General features: G+C 37.6%; 1 protein-coding gene across 32 annotated transcripts in view; it reads right to left on the minus strand.

Moving 5' to 3' along the window:
- Positions 1-20,170, minus strand: part of SPIDR (scaffold protein involved in DNA repair) — a 315,912-nt gene that overhangs the window by 201,422 nt on the left and 94,320 nt on the right. For all 32 annotated transcript variants that reach the window (XR_014843858.1, XR_014843851.1, XR_014843850.1 and 29 more), the window contains one exon: positions 7,367-7,464. Coding sequence is in view for 23 of the 32 variants with exons in the window: in XM_085022434.1 (XP_084878560.1) it covers positions 7,367-7,464 (98 nt within the window). In the remaining 9 variants the exon portion in view is untranslated. The remainder of the gene's footprint in view (positions 1-7,366; positions 7,465-20,170) is intronic.

The following is a 20,170-nucleotide window of genomic DNA, read 5'->3' on the forward strand; positions in this document are numbered from 1 at the left end:
TACAAGTACTGTGCCAGTGGAATATGCACTACTCAGGTCAACAATTACATGGAAAGATGCTTGACATTATTAATTATTAGGGAAACACAAATCACGCTCATATCTGTCAGAATGGCTACCATTAAGAAAAAAGAAAAATTGCTGGCACGGATGTGGAGAAAAAAGAACTCTTGTGCATTGTTGGTGGAAATGTAAACTGGTACAGCCACTGTGGAAAACAGTATGGAGGATCCTTAAAAATTAAAACAAGAACTACCATAAGATCCAGGAATTCCAGTTCTGGGAACATATCAGAAAGATATGAAAACAGTATATTGAAGAGATACCTGCACCCCCATGTTCACTGCAGCATTATCTACAGTAGCTAACTTACGGAAACAACCTAAGTGTCTATCAATGGATGAATGGATAATGAAGGTATATTATAAATATATGTATTTGTATATACATATTTGTGTATATACATAAAATATTCCATTGTGTATAAAAGTATACACAAGGAATATTATTTTTCAGGCATAAAAGAGAAGGAAGGTCTGTCATTTCCAACAACATGGATGGACCCTGAAGGCATTATGCTTAGTGAAATAAGTCATACAGAGAAGGACAAATACAGTAAGATCTCACTTGTATGAGTTCTCACTTTAACCTAAGATACATATACATGGAAACAACCTAAATGTCCATCCACAGATGAATGAATTAAGAAGATGTGGTATATATACACAATGGAATACCACACAGCCATAAAAAAGAACAAAATAATGCCATCTGCAGCAACATGGATGGGACTAGAGACTCTCATACTAAGTGAAGTAAGTCAGAAAGAGAAAGACAAATACCATATGATATCACTTATATCTGGAATCTAATATACGGTACAAATGAACCTTTCTACAGAAAAGAAAATCCTGGACATGGAGAACAGACTTGTGGTTGCCAATGGGGAGGGGGAGGGAGTGGGATGGATTGGGAATTTGGGGTTAACAGATGCCAACTACTGCCTTTGGAATGGATAAGCAATGAGATCCTGCTGTATAGCATTGGGAACTATATCTAGTCACTTATGATGGAGCATGATAATGTGAGAAAAAAGAATGTATACAGGTATGTGTGACTGGGTCACCTTGCTGTATAGTAGAAAATTGACAGAATACTGTAAACCAGCTATAATGGAAAAAATAAAAATCATTATAAAATTAAAAAAAATAAAAAAATAAAAATAAAACACACATACAACAACAACCCAACAAATCAAACTGATAGATCAGATTGTTGGGGGAAGAGGCGATTGGAGATAGGTCAAAGGTACACACTTCCAGTTCTAAGGTAAGTAAGTCCTGGAGGTGGGATGCCCAGCGTGGTGACTGTGGTTAATACTCCTGGATGAGATACAGGAAAATGGTTAAGAGAGAAGATCCTAAGGGTTCTCATTCTGAAGGAAAAAATAATATTTTTTTCTTTTTGTTATCTACATGAGATGATTGATATTAATTACACTTGTTGTGGTAACACATATATGCATACCAAATCATTATACTTTACATCTTGCACTTACACAGTGATATATGTCAACTACATCTCCATAAAACAGAAAAAAAAAAACAGGAAAAATTCTCTAATCTATAATTTTTAATTATATCTATAATTTTTAATTATATACTAATAGTTAATCTATAATTTTTCTTACAAAAATTAGTAACAAAACCATTGTTCCATAATTCTTTAGCCACACTCCTCTGGTACTCTAGACTGGAAGCTCGACTGAGGCTGTAGGCAGCCACTGAAAATGTGACGTTCTCCCGCACGGCCTGTCTGGCATAGCACTCACCCGAATGCCTCACAGATGCTTTGCTGTGCCAACCTATACCTATGTTTGCCTTTTTTTTTTTTTGGTTATTTTTATTATTTATTTATTTATTTATTTTCCCACTGTACAGCAAGGGAATCAAGTTATCCTTACATGTATACATTTTTCCCCCCACCCTTTGTTCTGTTGCAACATGAGTATCTAGACATAGTTCTCAATGCTACTCAGCAGGATCTCCTTGTAAATCTATTCTAAGTTGTGTCTGATAAGCCCAAGCTCCCGATCCCTCCCACTCCCTCCCCCTCCCATCAGGCAGCCACAAGTTTATTTTCCCAGTCCACGATTTTCTTTTCTGTGGAGATGTTTATTTGTGCTGGATATTAGATTCCAGTTATAAGTGATATCATATGGTATTTGTCTTTGTCTTTCTGGCTCATTTCACTCAGTATGAGAGTCTCTAGTTCCATCCATGTTGCTGCAAATGGCATTATGTCATTCTTTTTATGGCTGAGTAGTATTCCATTGTGTATATATACCACATCTTCCGAATCCAATCCTCTGTGGATGGACATTTGGGTTGTTTCCATGTCCTGGCTATTGTGAATAGTGCTGCAATGAACATGCGGGTGCACGTGTCTCTTTTAAGTAGAGTTTTGTCCGGATGGATGCCCAAGAGTGGGATTGCGGGGTCATATGGAAGTTCCATGTATAGATTTCTAAGGTATCTCCAAACTGTTCTCCATCGTGGCTGTACCAGTTGACATTCCCACCAACAGTGCAGGAGGGTTCCCTTTTCTCCACAGCCCCTCCAGCACTTGTTATTTGTGGACTTATTAATGATGGCCATTCTGACTGGTGTGAGGTGGTATCTCATGGTTGTTTTGATTTGCGTTTCTCTTATAATCAGCGATGTTGAGCATTTTCTCCTGTGTTTGTTGGCCATCTGTATATCTTCCTTGGAGAACAGTCTATTCATCTGAGATAATGAAAGCTCCATGCATGCAGTGACATGGTATACAGTGTCTAGGAGTAAACACCTCTGGAATGAATAAATGAAGGATGACCCGTTCGGCTCCTTGCCCTGTACTTCTCTCTTGCCACCTTCCCATCTCCACCATCAGATTTGAAGCATCAGTAAAGTAGCAGTATGTTAAAGAGCATTTATTTCATATAACTAAGATCAACACAGAAATATGGGTACACAAAAAATATTGCTCTGCACAAGTGATTTTACAGAAAAAGACACTGAAAATTGCTTGGTTGCTTACCCTCTACATAAAGAACAGGCAGTGAAATTGTAAGATTTAAAGGCCCCGTCTCCTGCCCCCAAATCAGCCTTCTTCATTTAACAAATAATCTCTGACTCATGGCCTGTCAGAGGGTGTTCTAAGGTAAGCACCCACGTACGTGCACTTAGTGACCACTTCCAACATTTTCCAGAGTAGCAAGTTGAAAAAAAAAGAAAATTTAGAGAGAATTCTGCTTTGGCCAACAGTAAATGTTACTACCATGACTTTGCTTCTTTCTTCCCCCTGCCTCCTTGCCCCTTCTTCTTTCTGAAGTTTAAAGGGAAATTTTATGAACAAAATCTCATGAAAAATAATGTATCTCAAGCCCATCATTTTTTGTTCTTGGTTTCACTTCTTCTTTTCTTCATTATTTTTTTTTTCTTTTTACATTCTTCCTCAACAATATAAGGAGTTCACTGTTTTTTTTCATCCAAGAATATATGTAACTTAATTTTTTAATCTTAAAAACAGACATAGACATAAAACATTATAAAAATATTTGCTGCACTGTTGCTAAACTGAGGCCAGACAAGGGAATCTTAATACTCACATCTACAGAACTCATATCACATCTATACTCACATCTAACACAACACGGACTCATGTCCTCAGTGCCTGGATCTGCCCTCCCAGGAACCTATCCAGAACAAGACAGGCCATGACCACAGGCCACTTGGGCAGAATGTCTCATGTAAATCTGGCTCTGCCACCCATTGGCCAGGACACAGGACCCTGCCTGCCCACATTCTCTCCGTTTCTAAAATGGCATCAGAGTACCTAACTGGAAGAGCTGCTGTGAGTATTAAATGAAATGATAAACATGAGAAATATTCTGAATATCACTTAATAAAAACTGGCCACTGCCACCCAGGTGAAAAGCGATGTTGGAAAACTGTTTCCCCTCAAAAAGGAAGAAGAAAAATAAAATGGTTCCTGAAAAGAAATGTGGAAATATTTTCCTCTTGCTTCTACACTCATCATTCTCTATTCCATAGTCACTTTTTTTTTTTTTTTTTTTTAAACAGCCACACCTGAGGCATATAGAAGTTTCCAGGCTAGGGATTAAACTGGGGCTATAGCTGTGGCCTATGCCACAGCCATGGCAACACTGGATCTAAGCCACATCTGCAACCCACACTGTAGCTTGCAGCAATGCTGGATACTTATCCCACTGAGCCAAGCCAGGGATCAAACCCACATCCTCACAGAGACAGTGTCAGGTCTTAACCTACTGAGCCGTAATGGGAACTCCCACAGCCACATTTTAAAATGCATATGTGTGCAAGGCATCACACTAGAATAAAACCCAGTCATGGCCTCCAGGCCCTGAATGGTCTGGCCTTTCCCCCCAAACTCTTCTTGGTTTGTCATCCAACAAACCAATCTCTACTGGCCTTCATGCGAGGTACACGTGCTTCTCTCTGTTCTTTCGACAGTGAAGTTGAATCCCCCGAGTGTATCAAAAGAACAAAAACAAACAACAACAACAAAAACCAGAAAATAAGAACACATTAAAATTCACTCAAGTTTAAAGAACCTTGAGATTATGTCTTTTATACTGAAATGTACTAGAAAGTACTAACTAAGAAAACAAAACTGACTATAAAGTAGCCCAGAAAAGTAAGCTATCGTGAGGGAAGCAAAGAAAAACTGAAATCCACAAACTAAAGGTATTAAAGGTGTGAAAAATCTTTTTCTTAAAGTTAGAAAGATGTGTTAGATATTCCCTGAAGTATTTGATATCTGATATTAATATGCAATGACTTACAAAACTAGACATGCCCTTATTTTAACACCTAGCAACTGAACCCTTGCCCATTTATACCAGAAAATTAAACACCTGTGTTCACTCAAAATCTTGTTCATAGCACTTTTATTTATGATTGCCCAATCCTAGAAATGATCCAAATGTCCCTCCACACGTGTACAGTTAAACAAAGTCTGGTACACCCATAGCACAGCTCACCAACATAGACACATGCACATTGGTAAATCTCAAAGGAATGCTGCTGAGTGAAAAAAGTAAATTCCAAAAGGTTATTTACTATATTATTTCACTTATGTAACATTTTGGGGATGACAATAATATGGAAAGAGTGAATAGACTGGTGGTTACAAGGTATCAGGAGGGCAGGAAGAGGCGTGCACAGCCATAAAAGGCAGAACGAGGAATCCTGGTGATAAGTGTTCTGTACCTAGAGTGTGGTGATGGATACCTGAATGTACATATGTAATTAAATTACATAAACAAAACACACAGAAGTGCACGTAAACTGAAAAAAACCTAAGCAAGGCTGGCGAATGCTATCTGGATCAATTCCTGGTTGTGTCAGCTACTAGCGCTAGGGGCCATGTCATCCTTGGGGGAAAGAGGTGAAGGGGAAGGAACCACTGTGTTATTTCTCACAGTGGCATGACCTTCATGTGGATCTACAATTATCTAAACATGAAAAAATTTTTTAAAAAGACAGAAAGATATGGTAGAGACACCCACTCAAATATTTCTAGTTAGTAAGCAGGCTCAATATCCCTCTCAAATGTGAAATAATTAAATGACATTCCTCAAATGGAAGAAACCTGGGAAGAAAGGCCTCAGACTAAATAATTATAATTATAGATTAATTATGTAAACTATAATTTATCATATCTGAGGGAGATGAATAAAGATATTCATGGTGAGATGTCTTGGGGAGATATGTTATACTTAATATCCAGAACAAAAACCAAGATGTGGTTCATAAATTTACTACTAACTCCTAGATTTCTCAAACCCATCAGAAGAAAGTAAAGCCAAGCCTAATACAGTCATCTGATCAGTCAAAATTAACCAAAGCTAAGTAACACTCTTGAGTGTAAATGAAATAAGATGGGATTCTGACTGTGGTACCTTGCAAACCCAGATCCCAAGGGGGAGGAGGAGATGTTGCTCTTGGCTGCTTCTGCCAGAGCCGGCAGCAGGGAAACTGACCTCAAAATGACAGCACCTCTTGTTTCCACCACCTATGGAGTCTGGGGTTGCCCTAAAGGCTGCATGTTCTTCCCATGCAGTATCAGATTTATTGTTAGTACAGCTCATAAGGCAAGGCTCAACAATTATACTCATTTTGACAGGGAAATTAAGAGAGTTAGAGAGCTTAGATTAAGAATGGAGATATTTTAATAAATTCATCATTGAATTTCAGCTGTTTATTCAATTTCAGTTCTTAGGATTAGGGGGTTACCTTTATTTATTTATTTATTAGGAGAGTTATCTTTATTTAATATTTGCAAGTTTTTCTTTTATTTACTCAGTTGCTATAAACATATAGAAAGGAAAAAAAATTATATTGAAATAAAAAATTCTTCTGCCAGGCCACAAAGGAAGCAAAACACTGAATACTGAAATGTTCCTCCTAATAAATGTTTATAATAACATATCAAAAGGAAAGGAAAAAAAGACATAATTTTGTACAAGGCATTAAGGGGAGGATTCACAGATATGAAAAATAAGAAATTTATCTAAGGAAAAGAAACAGAAAGCAAAATCCAAATTCCTAAATATTCAGACTTCTAACAGAAAATACCACTGGAGATGGTTATATATTCATATTATAAAATTCATGGATTAACATTTGGCTCTAGTTTTTTGTTTTATATTGCTTTTGTTTTTCATTTACGGCATGATTAAATATCCTCTATTCTCAAATTTAAGAAGGAAAATCATAAGGAACATCCCAAGTAAACTATTTGGTATTGGAGTCAAACACGGCTTTTCCCTTCAGTCCAGGCATCCAATCACAGACGTCTGATGGTACCTTTCTAACCCAACCACCAGCTCTGTGCTTGACAATTTGGTTAATTCACTATAATGAGAAGCTGTAGCAGCAACTTTCAATCAGCATGCTGCAACTCATTAGAAGGATCCTGCATCAATTTAGTGAGATCAGGATTTTGGTATTTCACATATACTGAGGCCAGTGTTGTTTATTAAATGTTTGCTTCAGATGTGCATGTGTGTGTGAATGTTGTGTGTGTATTGAGAGATGACATAAGATGTACTGCTTACTATGTCACAAAAGTCTGAAAGCTACTAGAATAGATACAGCAAGAAAAAGGTATAACATAGAACCCTCCAAGTCAGCTCTTTAGACACCTGGAGAAAAAGGCATGAAAGTGGTAATGATCAACTTCATATATTTTGCTGTAAAAATACATTTTTTTAATAATGATTTTTATTTTTTCCATTAACTGGCATATTCTTTACTCACAGATGGCAGTGCAGCCTTACCTGAACGTGTCCTCTGGTAAGGACACTGATGTCTCCACAAAGAAATGGCAGATCTCTCTCGATTCTGCAGTCCATTTAGTCTTTCTGCTAGCCCGCCTCTGTTCAATGAATTATAATGTATTAAGTTTAGTTAAAAGAAAAGCTTCAGAATTGTTGAAACATTTATATTTTATAGCCTCCAATCAGGAAGAAATAAAGCATGAAAATTTTGACTTATTTAATACTATATTCTCTTCCTAGAGGCCAAATCCTTCTAGGTTAGTAATCTCTTAAGATTATTTGGAAGATCAGTTTTCTAGTTCTTAGAAATATGGGCTCCTCTGAGATCAGTCCAACTTCCTGACTATTCTTTCTCAGTTTACTTATTCCAAAAATATGTACTGATTACGTGTTTCCTGCTCTACCTAGGCAAGCACCAGATGTCAAGAATATGAAGAAGGCAACAAGCCATGCCATGGTATACCTTACAATCTGATCAGCAGACAGGAGCAAACAGATAAAAGTAAAATGGGTTCCCAGTTGTAGTCAAGTATAAAGCCTGTATGCTGTTAATAAGTAGAACATTCAAATAAGAGGATGTGGGTATGGGCCATTACCTTGGCCAACAGAGATAACTGAGTATTAATCATAAACATAAAACAAGAATACCAATATTATACAAAGACGAAAACCCCCATGTGTGGTAGGAGAACAACTCAACAATGTTTACACGGGCATTTCATAAGAGCCCCTAGCCATCAATTCTTATTAATAGATAGACAGATAGATAGATAGATAGACAAATATAAACACATCTGTATTTTTTCATTCAGTATAAACTACCTGCATAGTTTATACTGAATCAAAAAGTCAGTAGCTCCTGACACACCTGTGATCTCAAGAGAAATCAGGCTCAGCTGTTAAACCTCATTGTGACTACAGCTACATAATGTTTCAACGTATTCTCTTATAAAAGTATGTTCACTAGTCATTTCACTAAGTTCTCTCTCTTCTCCCTCTCTCTGGTGGCATATGGAAGTTCCCAGGCTAGGAGTAGAATTGGAGCTGTAGCTGCCGGCCTACTCCACAGTCACAGCAATGCCAGATCTGAGCTGCATCTGTGAACTACACCACTGCAATGACGGATCCTTAACCCACTGAGCAAGGCCAAGGATCAAACCTGTGTCCTCATGGATCCTAGTCAGGTTTGTTAACTGCTGTGCCATGAAGGGAACTTACTGAAAACAGTTGTTGAAAACAGAAAGGACTTAGCAGTGTCTGGCATTTAGTAAACCTTCAAGAAATGCTAGTCATTGGTGTTACTGATTCTGTTAAGATTCTTTTTTTTTTTTTTTTTTTTTGTCTTTTTGCTATTTCTTGGGCTGCTCCTGCGGCATATGAAGGTTCCCATGCTAGGGGTCGAATCGGAGCTGTAGCCACCGGCCTACGCCAGAGCCATAGCAACGCGGGATCCGAGCTGCGTCTGCGACCTACACCACAGCCCACGGCAACGCCGGATCGTTGACCCACTGAGCAAGGGCAGGGACCGAACCAGCAACCTCACGGTTCCTAGTCAGATTCGCTAACCACTGCACCACTACGGGAACTCCAATTCTGTTAAGATTCTTATTTGCACCCTATGCTTTCCACAATGATGAAGGATCTTAATATATATCATATGCATTATCACTACCACCTACTTTGTTTAGGCACTAATTATTTCTAACCGTGTGTGTGAACAACATTCATAAAAACAAATTTTAATCACAAATATGCCCAAAGAATCTATATTTGTGCAAGTCCTTCTTCATACCATTCTGTTTACAATGAAGTAACTCATCTATACACTGCCTTTAAACAACACAATGAAAACAGGTACTACTGTCATCTGCATTTTACAGGTGATACTGGGACTTCAACACTGCACACGCTGAGACATCTACTGAGGGGCACAGCTGATGCACACCAGGCAGTCTGGCTCCAGCCTCAATAACATACCCACAGTCTGTTAAAGAATACCTACTACTTAAAAATACTAATAATATAATAAACACAAGGAAAAAAGGCAAAACACTGTATGCTTTGCCCAATGATCTAGATATCTGCCAAATGCTGATTTTCTTTTTTGTTGTTGTTGTTGTTGCTATTTCTTGGGCCGCTCCTGCGGCATATGGAGGTTCCCAGGCCAGGGGTTGAATTGGAGCTGTAGCCACCGGCCTACGCCAGAGCCACAGCAACGCGGGATCCGAGCTGCGTCTGCAACCTACACCACAGCTCACGGCAATGCCGGATCGTTAACCCACTGAGCAAGTGCAGGGATCGAACCCGCAACCTCATGGTTCCTAGTCGGGTTCATTAACCACTGCGCCACGACGGGAACTCCCAAATGCTGATTTTCAATCTTATGACTTTAGAGAGAAGCAAAACAAAGACAAAAGACAATCTGAAAGTAGCATATGGTTAATGTCAGGCCTAGAATCTCACAAAAAACTGTAGGAATTATAGGATGAAAGGTAAAAAGCAAGAGTAAAAATGAATGCAGAACAGTTCTCCACATGCAGGAACATCTGAAGCCTAAGAAAGAATCTGCATTTCCACCTTGTTTTTAGTCATTCGGTCACAGAATACCTCTGCTCCAAGAATTCCTGCAAGGAATTCCAAGCAGAAGCACCACAACTTAGGGATGGAAACACCATAACCTATGATCAACAATCATTAATTCTAGTAAAAACCTCCTACACATTTAAAAAACAAATAAGGTTCAATAAGACCCCTTCTACAATACATGCAAATTAACATTTCTTGTTTCCTTTTTCTCTTGTTTTATTTAAATGTATTTGACAAATAAATTTGTATTTAGAGTGAAAAATGTGGGATTTAATACATGTATACATGTGAAAGGAACCCCACCCTTTACTTAATTGAGAGAGAACCATTACTTCATATATTTATCTTCTTTGCTTTTAGACGTAAACTTTTTTATTTTAGGGCCATACTTGCAGCATATGTAAATTCCTGGGCCTGGAGTTGAATCAGAGCTACAGCTGCCAGCCTATGCCACAGCCACAGCAACACCAGATCCGAGCCACATCTGTGACCTATGCCACAGCTTCGGGCAATGCCAGATCCTTAACCCACTGACTAAGTCCAGGGATCAAACCTTCTTCCTCATGGATACTATTCAAGTTCTTAACCTGCTGAGCCATAACAGGAACTCCTTGGTATAAACATTTAAATTCTACTCTCTTAGCAAATTTTGATTGCACAATACAATATTTTCAATAACTGTCACCATGTTTACATTAGATCCTCAGAACTTATCCACCTTATAATAAGTTTTCACCTCTTTCATATGATATATTCCCAGAAGGAGTATTTCTGGACTGTATGGTAGATATATTTTTAACTTTCTTAGAACCTCCATACTGTTTTCCACAGTAGTTACACCAATTTCCATTCCCACCAACAGTGCACAAGGGTTCCGTTTTCTCTACATACTGGCCAGCACTTGTTGTCTCTTGTCTTTTTGATGACAGACATTCTGATAGATGTGAGATGGTATCTCACTGAGTTTTGACTTCCATTTCCCTGATTATCACTGATGTTAAACATATTTTCACATACTGTTTATCATTTGAATGTGCTCTTTGGAAAAATGTCTGTTCAGTTAATCTGCCTATTTTTTAAATCAGAGTGTTTGATTTTTTTTTTTTTGCTATTGAATTGTATGAATTCATTAAATAGTTTGGACATTAAACTCTTATCAGATATGTGATTTGCAAATATTTTCTTCCTTCTGAAGGTTGCCTTTTTCATTTTGCTGATGGTGTCCTTTGCCATGCAGAAGCTTTTTAGTTTGGTGTAGTTCCACTCATTTATTTTTGTTTTTGTTGCCTTTGCTTTTGGTATTAAATACAAAAATTCAACATCAGGACCAAGGTCAAGAAGACTACCAGCTGTGTTTCATTTAGGTCTTTTATGTTTTCAGATCTTCCATTAAAGTCCAATACCTTTTGAATTGTTTCTGTGTATGGTGTAAGACGGGATCCAGTTTCATTCTTTGGCATGTGGGCTGTACAATTTTCCCAATACTATTTATTGAAAAGACCAATTTCTCTCCATAGTATATTTGTGGCTCTGTTGTAGTAAGTCAATTGGCCATATATCCACAGGTTTATTTCTGGACTCTCTATTATGTTCTATTGAAATATGTACATTTTTATACCAATACCATACTTTTTTGATTATATTGCTTTGTAATAACAGTTTGAAATCAGGTAGTGTGGTTCCTCCAGCTTTGTTCTTCTTTCTCCAGATTTCTTTGGCTATTCAGGATCTTTGTGGAGCCACACAAATTTTAGGATTGTTTGTTCTATATCTGTGAAAAATGACATTGGAATTTTGATAGGGATTGCACTGAATCTATAGATGGCTTTGGGTAGTGTGGACATTTTAACTATTCTAGTTCTTTCAATCCATAAGCACAGTATATATACCCATTTATTTTTGTCTTTCTTAATTTCCTTCATCAATGTCTTATAATTTTATTATGCTGTCTTTAAGAGACCCACTTCACTTCTAGGGACACATACAAATTGAAAGTAAGAGGATGGAAGAAAATATTCCAAGCAAACAGGCATCAAAAGAAAGTTAGAGTAGCAATACTCATAATACACAAAACAGCCTTAAAATAAAGAATATAAGAGACAAAGAAGGGCATTACAAAATGATCAAAGGATCAATCCAAAAAGAAGATATAACAATTGTAAATATATATGCACCCAACATACCCAATAAATAAAGCAACTAATAACCTTAAAAGGAGAAATTGACAATAACACAATAATAGCAGGGGACTTTAAAACCCCACTTACAACAATGGACAGATCATCCAGACAGAAAATCAACAAGGCAACACAAGCCCTAAATGAAGCATTAGACCAGATGGACTTAATAGATATTTGTAGGACATTCCATCCAAAAGCATCAGAATACACATTCTTCTCAAGTGCACATGGAACATTCTCCAGGATTGATCACATTTTGGGCCACGAATGAAGCCTCAGTAATTTTAAGAAAAATGAAATCATATCAAGCATCTTTTCTGACCACAACACTATACGACTGGAAATCAACAACAAGAAAAAAACTGCAAAAATACGGACACATGGAGACTAAACAACATGCTACTAAACAACCAATGGATCACTGAAGAAATCAAAGAGGAAATTAAAAAATATCTAGGAGCAAATGACAACAAAGATACGACACTCCAAAACCTATGGGATGCAGCAAAAGCCGTTCTAAGAAGAAAGTTCACAGCAATACAAGCCCACCTCAGGAAATAAGAAAAAGCTCCTCAGGAAATAAGAAAAAGCTCAAATAAACAAGCTAACTTTACATCAAAAGCAGCTAGAGAGAGAAGAACAGACAAGACCTAAAGTTAGCAGAAAGAAAGAAACCATAAAGATCAGAGCATAGGAAATAGAAACAAAGAAAAACATAGAAAAGATCAATGAAATGAAAAGGTGGTTCTTTGAGAAGATCAACAAAACTGATAAACCCTTAGTCAGACTTATCAAGAAAAAAAGAGAGAAGACTCAAATCAATAAAATTACAAATGAGAAAAGAGAAGTAACAACAGACATCACAGAAATGCAAAGGATAATAAGAGACTACTACACGTAAATATAGGCCAATAAAATGGACAACCTAGAAGAAATGGACAAATTCTTAGAAAAGTATACAGTCTTCCAAGACTAAACCAAGATGAAATAGAAAAGATGAATGGACCAATCACAAGTACTGAAAGCAAAACTGTGATTAAAAAACTTCCAACAGGAGTTCCCGTCATGGCACAGTGGTTAACGAATCCGACTAGGAACCATGAGGTTGCGGGTTCGGTCCCTGCCCTTGCTCAGTGGGTTAAGGAACCGCCGTTGCCGTGAGCTGTGGTGCAGGTTGCAGATGTGGCTCGGATCCCGTGTTGCTGTGGCTCTGGTTCTGGGTGGCAGCTACAGCTCCGATTCGACTCCTAGCCTGGGAACCTCCATATGCTGCAGGAGCGGCCCTAGAAAAGGCAAAAAAGACAAAAAAAAAAGACAAAAAAAAAAAAAACAAACAAAAAACTTCCAACAAATAAAAGTCCAGGACCAGATGGATTCACAGGTGAATTTTATCAAACATTTAGAGAAGAGCTGACACCTCTCCTTCTGAAATTATTCCAAAAAATTCCAGAGGAAGGAACACTCCCAAACTCATTCTATGAGGCCACCATCACCCTGATATCAAAACCAGACAAAGATACCACAAAAAAAGAAAACTACAGGCCAATTTCACTGATGAACATCGACGCAAAAACCCTCAACAAAATACTAGCAAACTGCATCCAACAATACATTAAAAGGATTGTACATCATGATCAAGAGGGATTTATCCCAGGGATGCAAGGGTTCTTCAATATCCACAAATCCATCAGTGTGATACACCACTTTAACAAACTGAAGAATAAAAACCATACGATCCTCTCAATAGATGCGGAGAAAGCCTTTGACAAAATCCAACACCCATTTCTGATAAAAACCTTTCAGAAAGTGGTCATAGAGGGAATCTACCTCAACATGATAAAGGCCATGGATGACAAACCCACAGTGAACATCGTTCTCAATGGTGAAAAGCTGAAAGAATTCCCACTGAGATCAGGAATAAGACAAGGATGACCCCTCTCACTGCTACTACTCAAAATAGTTTTGGAAGTTCTAGCCATGGCAGTCAGAGAAGTAAAAGAAATTAAAGGAATCCAAATTGGAAAGGACAAAGTAAAATTATTACTATTTGCAGATGACATGATTCCATACCTAGAAAATCCTAAAGACTCTACCAGAAAACTGTTGGAGCTCATCAATGAATTTGGCAAAGTCATAGAATACAAAATTAATGCACAGAAATCAACTGCATTTCTATAGACTAACAATGAAAGATCAGAAGGAGAAATCAGGGAAACAATCCCATTTATCATTTCATCAAAAAGAATAAAATACTTAGGAATAAACTTAACTAAAGAGACAAAAGACCTGTACTCTGAAAACTGTACAATGCTGATGAAAGAAATCAAAGATGACACAAATAGATGGAAAGACTTACCATGCTCTTGCACTGGAAGAATTAATATTATCAAAATGACTATAGCACCTAAGGCAATGTACAGTATCAATGCAATTCCTATCAAATTATCTAGGACATTTTTCACAGAACTCAAACAAAATATTTTAAAGTTTGTTTGGAAGCCAAAAGACCCAGAATAGCCAAAGCCATCCTGAGAAAGAAAAATGGAGCTGGAGGAATCAGGCTTCCTGACTTTAGACAATACTACAAAGCAACAGTCATCAAAACCATATGGTACTGGGACAAAGACAGAAATGTAATCAGTGGAACATGATAAAAGCCCAGAATTAAACCCACGTACCTACAGTCAACTAATCTATGACAAAAGAGGTAAGAATATACAATGGAGAAAAGACAGCTTATTTAATAAGTGGTGCTGGGACAACTGGACAGCCATATGTAAAAGAATGAAATTGGAACACTTCCTAACACCATACACAAAAATAAACTCAAAATGGATTAAAGACCTAGATATAAGACCAGACACTATAAAACTCTTAGAGGAAAACATGGGACAAACAGTCTCCAACATAAACAACAGCAACATCTTCTCAGATCCAGAAGGGGATGGGTTGGGGGTTTGGGATTGAAATGATATAAAATCAGGTAGTGATGCTCACTGTACAATTATAAATGTAATAAAATTCATTGAGTAATTTTAAAAAATGTCTTATAATTTTAAATGTAGCGGTTTTTTTCCTGCTTAGCTTAATTTACTCCCAGATATTTTATTCTTTTTGATGCAACTGTCAATAGGATTGCTTTCTTAATTTCTCTTTTGGATAGGTTTGTGGTTACCATATAGAAAGAAAACTGATTTTTCTATACAGAGATATACAGAGGGTTCAGTTCCAGATGATCATAAAATATTTGAGATGGCAATATAGTAAATCACCCAAACTTTTGGGTTTCCCAGTGTATATCAAAGTTATGCTTATACCATACTGTAGTTTATTAAGTGTGCAACATCATTATGTTAAAAAATTTACAATACTACTGGGAAATGGCACAGATAGATTTGCTCAAAACAAGATCATCACAAACCTTCAATTTGTAAAACACGCAAACAAACCCTCACAATGTCTAGAAAGCACAATGAAGCAAGGCACTAATAAAATAATGTATGCCTGTACTGATTTTACATCCTTTACTGAATTCATTTATTACTTTTAACACTTTTTTAGTGGAGTCTTCAGGGTTTTCTGTATAATATAATGTGTGTCATTAAGACAAGTTTCAATTCAACTGTTTGGATGTCTTTTATTTCTTTTTCTTGCCTAATCACCCTGCCTAGAACTTGCAGTACTCTGTTGAATAAAAGTGATGAGTGGATATCCCTGTTGTTCCTAATACCCAGGACACTTTTCCATTTGTAAACCCCTTTCATCAAGACAGACACAACTCTGGCAGTTATCCTCTCTTTCCCCTGCTGATGACCCTTTCCATCAACACATAAAAAATGCTGTCATTCTCATTCATAAAAAAACTCAACCTCCTAACTCCTTTCAATTAACAAACAGTTCTTTGTACCTCTTAGAGCAAAACACAATGAATTTTCTATTCATACTATCTTCAGTTTCTCTCTTTCCATTCTCTCTTAAACCCACAGCAATGTGGTCCTTCCTGACCATTCCACTGAGAAGGCTCCACATTCCCTGCTCTCCAGAGTGCAAACCCAGCAGCATCAGTCTCAAATGGCTATCCTCTCTTCTCCTTAAATACATTTCTTCACTTGCTTTCCAGGACATCATGCTCTCTTAGATTTGATTCCTCCCTCAGCAGCCTCTTCCTCTGTGCCTCAACCACTGCAGAGTGCCTAGTACACAGATTCTCTGACAGACTTTCCTTTCAATGTGTGCTTGATCTATGAAATGACCTGGCTTGTGCTCTAAAAGCAATCTGGACACTGAAGACTACAAATTCACATCTAACACAAACCCTGTCAGGTGAAGTCCAGACTCCTACTCCTACTCAGATATATAATGTCTAACTGAACACAGTCAAAACCCTCATCATTTCTTTGAACAATGTCTTATAGTTTTCACTGTAGAGCTCTTTCATCTCATTGGCTGATTTTATTCCCAAGTATTTTACTATTTTTGATGTTACTGTAAAAGGAATTACTAGTGTCTATATCAATACTACAACTGATTTTTGCATGTTAATTTTGTATCCTGCAACTTTGCTGAATTTGTTGATTAGATCTAACAGAGTTTTGTTTTGTTTTGTTTTGTTTTGTGCAGGCTTTAGGTCTTTCTATATATAAAATCATGATGAAAGAAACAGAAAACACAAACAAGCAAATCGATATCCCATGTTCATGGAATGGAAGAATTTAAAATATCCATACTACCCAAAGCCATCTACAGAGTCAATGCAATTCATATTAAGATTCCTACGGAATTTTTTTACAGAAGTGAAAATTTATATGGAACTGTAAAAGACCCCAAATAGCCAAAGAAATCCTGAGAGAGAGCAAAGTGGGAAGCATCACACTTCCTAATCTCAAGCTATAAGATAAAGCTATAGTAATCAAAAGAGTATGGTACTGGCACAGAAACAGACAAATAGGAGTTCCTGTTGTGCCTCAGCAGAATCCGACTAGTATCCATGAGAATGCCAGTTTGATCCCTGGCCTTGCACAGTGGATTAAGGATCTGGTGTTGCTGCAAGCTGCAGTGTAGGACACAGATGCGGCTCAGATATGATGTTGCTGTGGCTATGGCATAGGTTGGCAGCTGCAGCTCTGATTTGACCCCTAGCCTGGGAAATGCTATATGCCACAGGTGCAGCCCTAAAAAACAAAACAGGCAGACACACAGACCAATGGAACAGAATAGAGAGCCCCAAAATAAATCCATGCATATACAGTCAATTAATATCTGACAAAGGAACCAAGAACACCCCAATTGAGAAAAGACAGTCTCTTCAATAAATGGTGCAGGGAAAACTGGATGGTCACATGCAAAAGAATGAAACTAGACCCTTTATCTTATACCACTCACAAAAACTAACTCAAAATGGATTAAAGGTAGTTCCTGTCATGGCTCAGCAGTTAACAAATCTGACGAGCATCCATGTGGACATAGGTTCGATCCCTGGCCTTGCTCAGTGGGTTAAGGATCTAGCATTGTCATGAGCTATGGTGTAGGTCACAGATGTGGTTCGGATCCTGTGTTGTTATGGCTGTGGTGTAGGTTGGCAGCTACAACTCTGATTCCACCCCTAGCCTGGGAACCTTCATATGTCAAAGGTGTGGCCCTAAAAAAAAAAAAAAAGGATTAAAGATTTCGATGTAAGACTTGAAGCGATAAAAAATAACAGCATAATGCCATCTGCAGCAACATGGATAGAACTAGAAACTCTCATACTAAGTGAAGTAAGTCAGAAAGAGAAAGACAAATACCATATGATATCACTTATATCTGGAATCTAATATACGGCACAAATGAACCTTTCTACAGAAAAGAAAACCAAGGACATGGAGAACAGACTTGTGGTTGCCAATGGGGAGGGGGAGGGAGTGGGATGGATTGGGAATTTGGGGTTAACAGATGCAAACTATTGCCTTTGGAATGGATAAGCAATGAGATCCTGCTGTACAGCATTGGGAACTATATCTAGTCACTTATGATGGAGCATGATAATGTGAGAAAAAAGAATGTATACAGGTATGTGTGACTGGATCACCTTGCTGTACAGTAGAAAATTGACAGAATACTGTAAACCAGCTATAATGGAAAAAATAAAAATCATTCCAAAAAAATAAATGTAAGACTTGATATCATGAAATTCCTAGAGGAAAACAGGAAAAAAACTCCATGACAGGGGTCCTAGCAATGATATTTTGGATATGACACCTAAAGCACAAACAACAAAAGAAAAAATAAACAAGTGGAACTACATCAAACCAAAAAGATCCTGTATAGCAAAATAATCAACAAAATGAAAAGGCAACCTACAGAATTGAAGAAAATTTTTGAAAATCATACATCTGATAAGATGAATCAAATACATAATCAAATATATATCAAATACAAAATACATAATGAACTCATATAATTCAATAGCAAAAAAATCCAATTTAAAAATGGGCAAAAGGCTGATAGACATTTTTCTAAAGAAATTCAAGTAGCCAACAAGTGCATAAAAAGGTCCTCAACATCACTAATCACTAGGGAAATACAAATCAAATCAGTGAGGTGTCATCCCTAATGTCTGTGAGAATGACTCTAATCAAAAAGGCAAGAGATAGCAAATTCTTATGAGAATGTAGAGAAAAGAAAACACTTTTGCACTGTTTGTAGAACTGTAAATTGATACAGCCCACTAAGTAGGACAGTTTCTCAGAAAATGAAAAATAGAACTACCACATGATTCAATAATTCCACTACAGGGTATATATCTGAAGGCAACAAAATTACTACTTCAAAGAGATATCTGGGAGTTCCCGACGTGGCACAGTGGTTAACGAATCCGACTAGGAACCATGAGGTTGCGGGTTCGGTCCCTGGCCTTGCTCAGTGGGTTAACGATCCGGCGTTGCCGTGAGCTGTGGTGTAGGTTGCAGACGCGGCTCGGATCCCGCGTTGCTGTGGCTCTGGCGTAGGCTGGTGGCTACAGCTCCAATTCAACCCCTGGCCTGGGAACCTCCATATGCCGCAGGAGCGGCCCAAGAAATAGCAACAACAACAACAAAAGACAAAAAGACAAAAAAAAAAAAAAAAAAAAGAGTTATCTGCACGCCCACATTCACTGTAGCATTATTTACAATAGCCGATATAAAGAAATAACCTAAGTGCCCATAAATGAATAAAGAAAATGCCTTGTGTATATATATGCAATGGAATACTAAATGCTACTTGGGCATAATAAAGAAGAAAAACCTTCCATTTATGACAACACTGATGGACTCAGAGGATGGATTATGCTAAGTCAAATAAGTCAGACAGAGAAAGACCAACACTATATAATCTCACTTACATGTGGAGTCCAAAAAAAAAACTTACAGGAAAGGAGCTCAAACTTGTGGCTACCCAAAGCAGAGGCAGGAGGAGGGAGAACTGGATGAAGGAAGTCAAAAGGTATAAATTCCAGGTATAAGATAAATAAGTATTGGGGATGTAATATATAACATGATGACTATGGTTAACACTGTTTTACGATATATACAAAAGCCACTAAGAGAGTAGATACTAAAGGTTCTTATCACGAGGTAAAAAACATTTTTCAATTTTTTTTGGTATCTATGTGAGGTGAAGATATTAATTTATAATGTATTTCACAATGTATATAAGTCAAGTCATGCTGGAACTTATACAGTGCTATATGTCTATTAAATCTCACTAAAACTGGAGTTCCTGTCATGGCTCAATGGTTAAAGAATCCAGCTAGGAACCATGAGGTTGCGGGTTTGATCCCTGGCCTCACTCAGTGGGTTAAGGATCCAGCGTTGCCGTAAGCTGTGGTGTAGGTCGAAGATGCAGCTCGGGATCCCATGTTGCTGTGGCTTTGGTGTAGGCCGGGGGCCACAGCTCTGATTGGACCCCTAGCCTGAGAACCTCCATGTGCCGTGGGTGCGGCCCTAGAAAAGATAAAACAAACAAACAAACAAAAAAAAACAAAAAAGACAAAAGAAAAAAGAAAAAAAAACTCAATAAA

This window comes from Sus scrofa, chromosome 4, assembly GCF_054392235.1.
Source record: "Sus scrofa isolate SSC_HxYL_T2T_F1_AM1 chromosome 4, Sscrofa_HxYL_maternal_Yorkshire_Landrace_v2.0, whole genome shotgun sequence".
NCBI lineage: Eukaryota > Metazoa > Chordata > Mammalia > Artiodactyla > Suidae > Sus > Sus scrofa.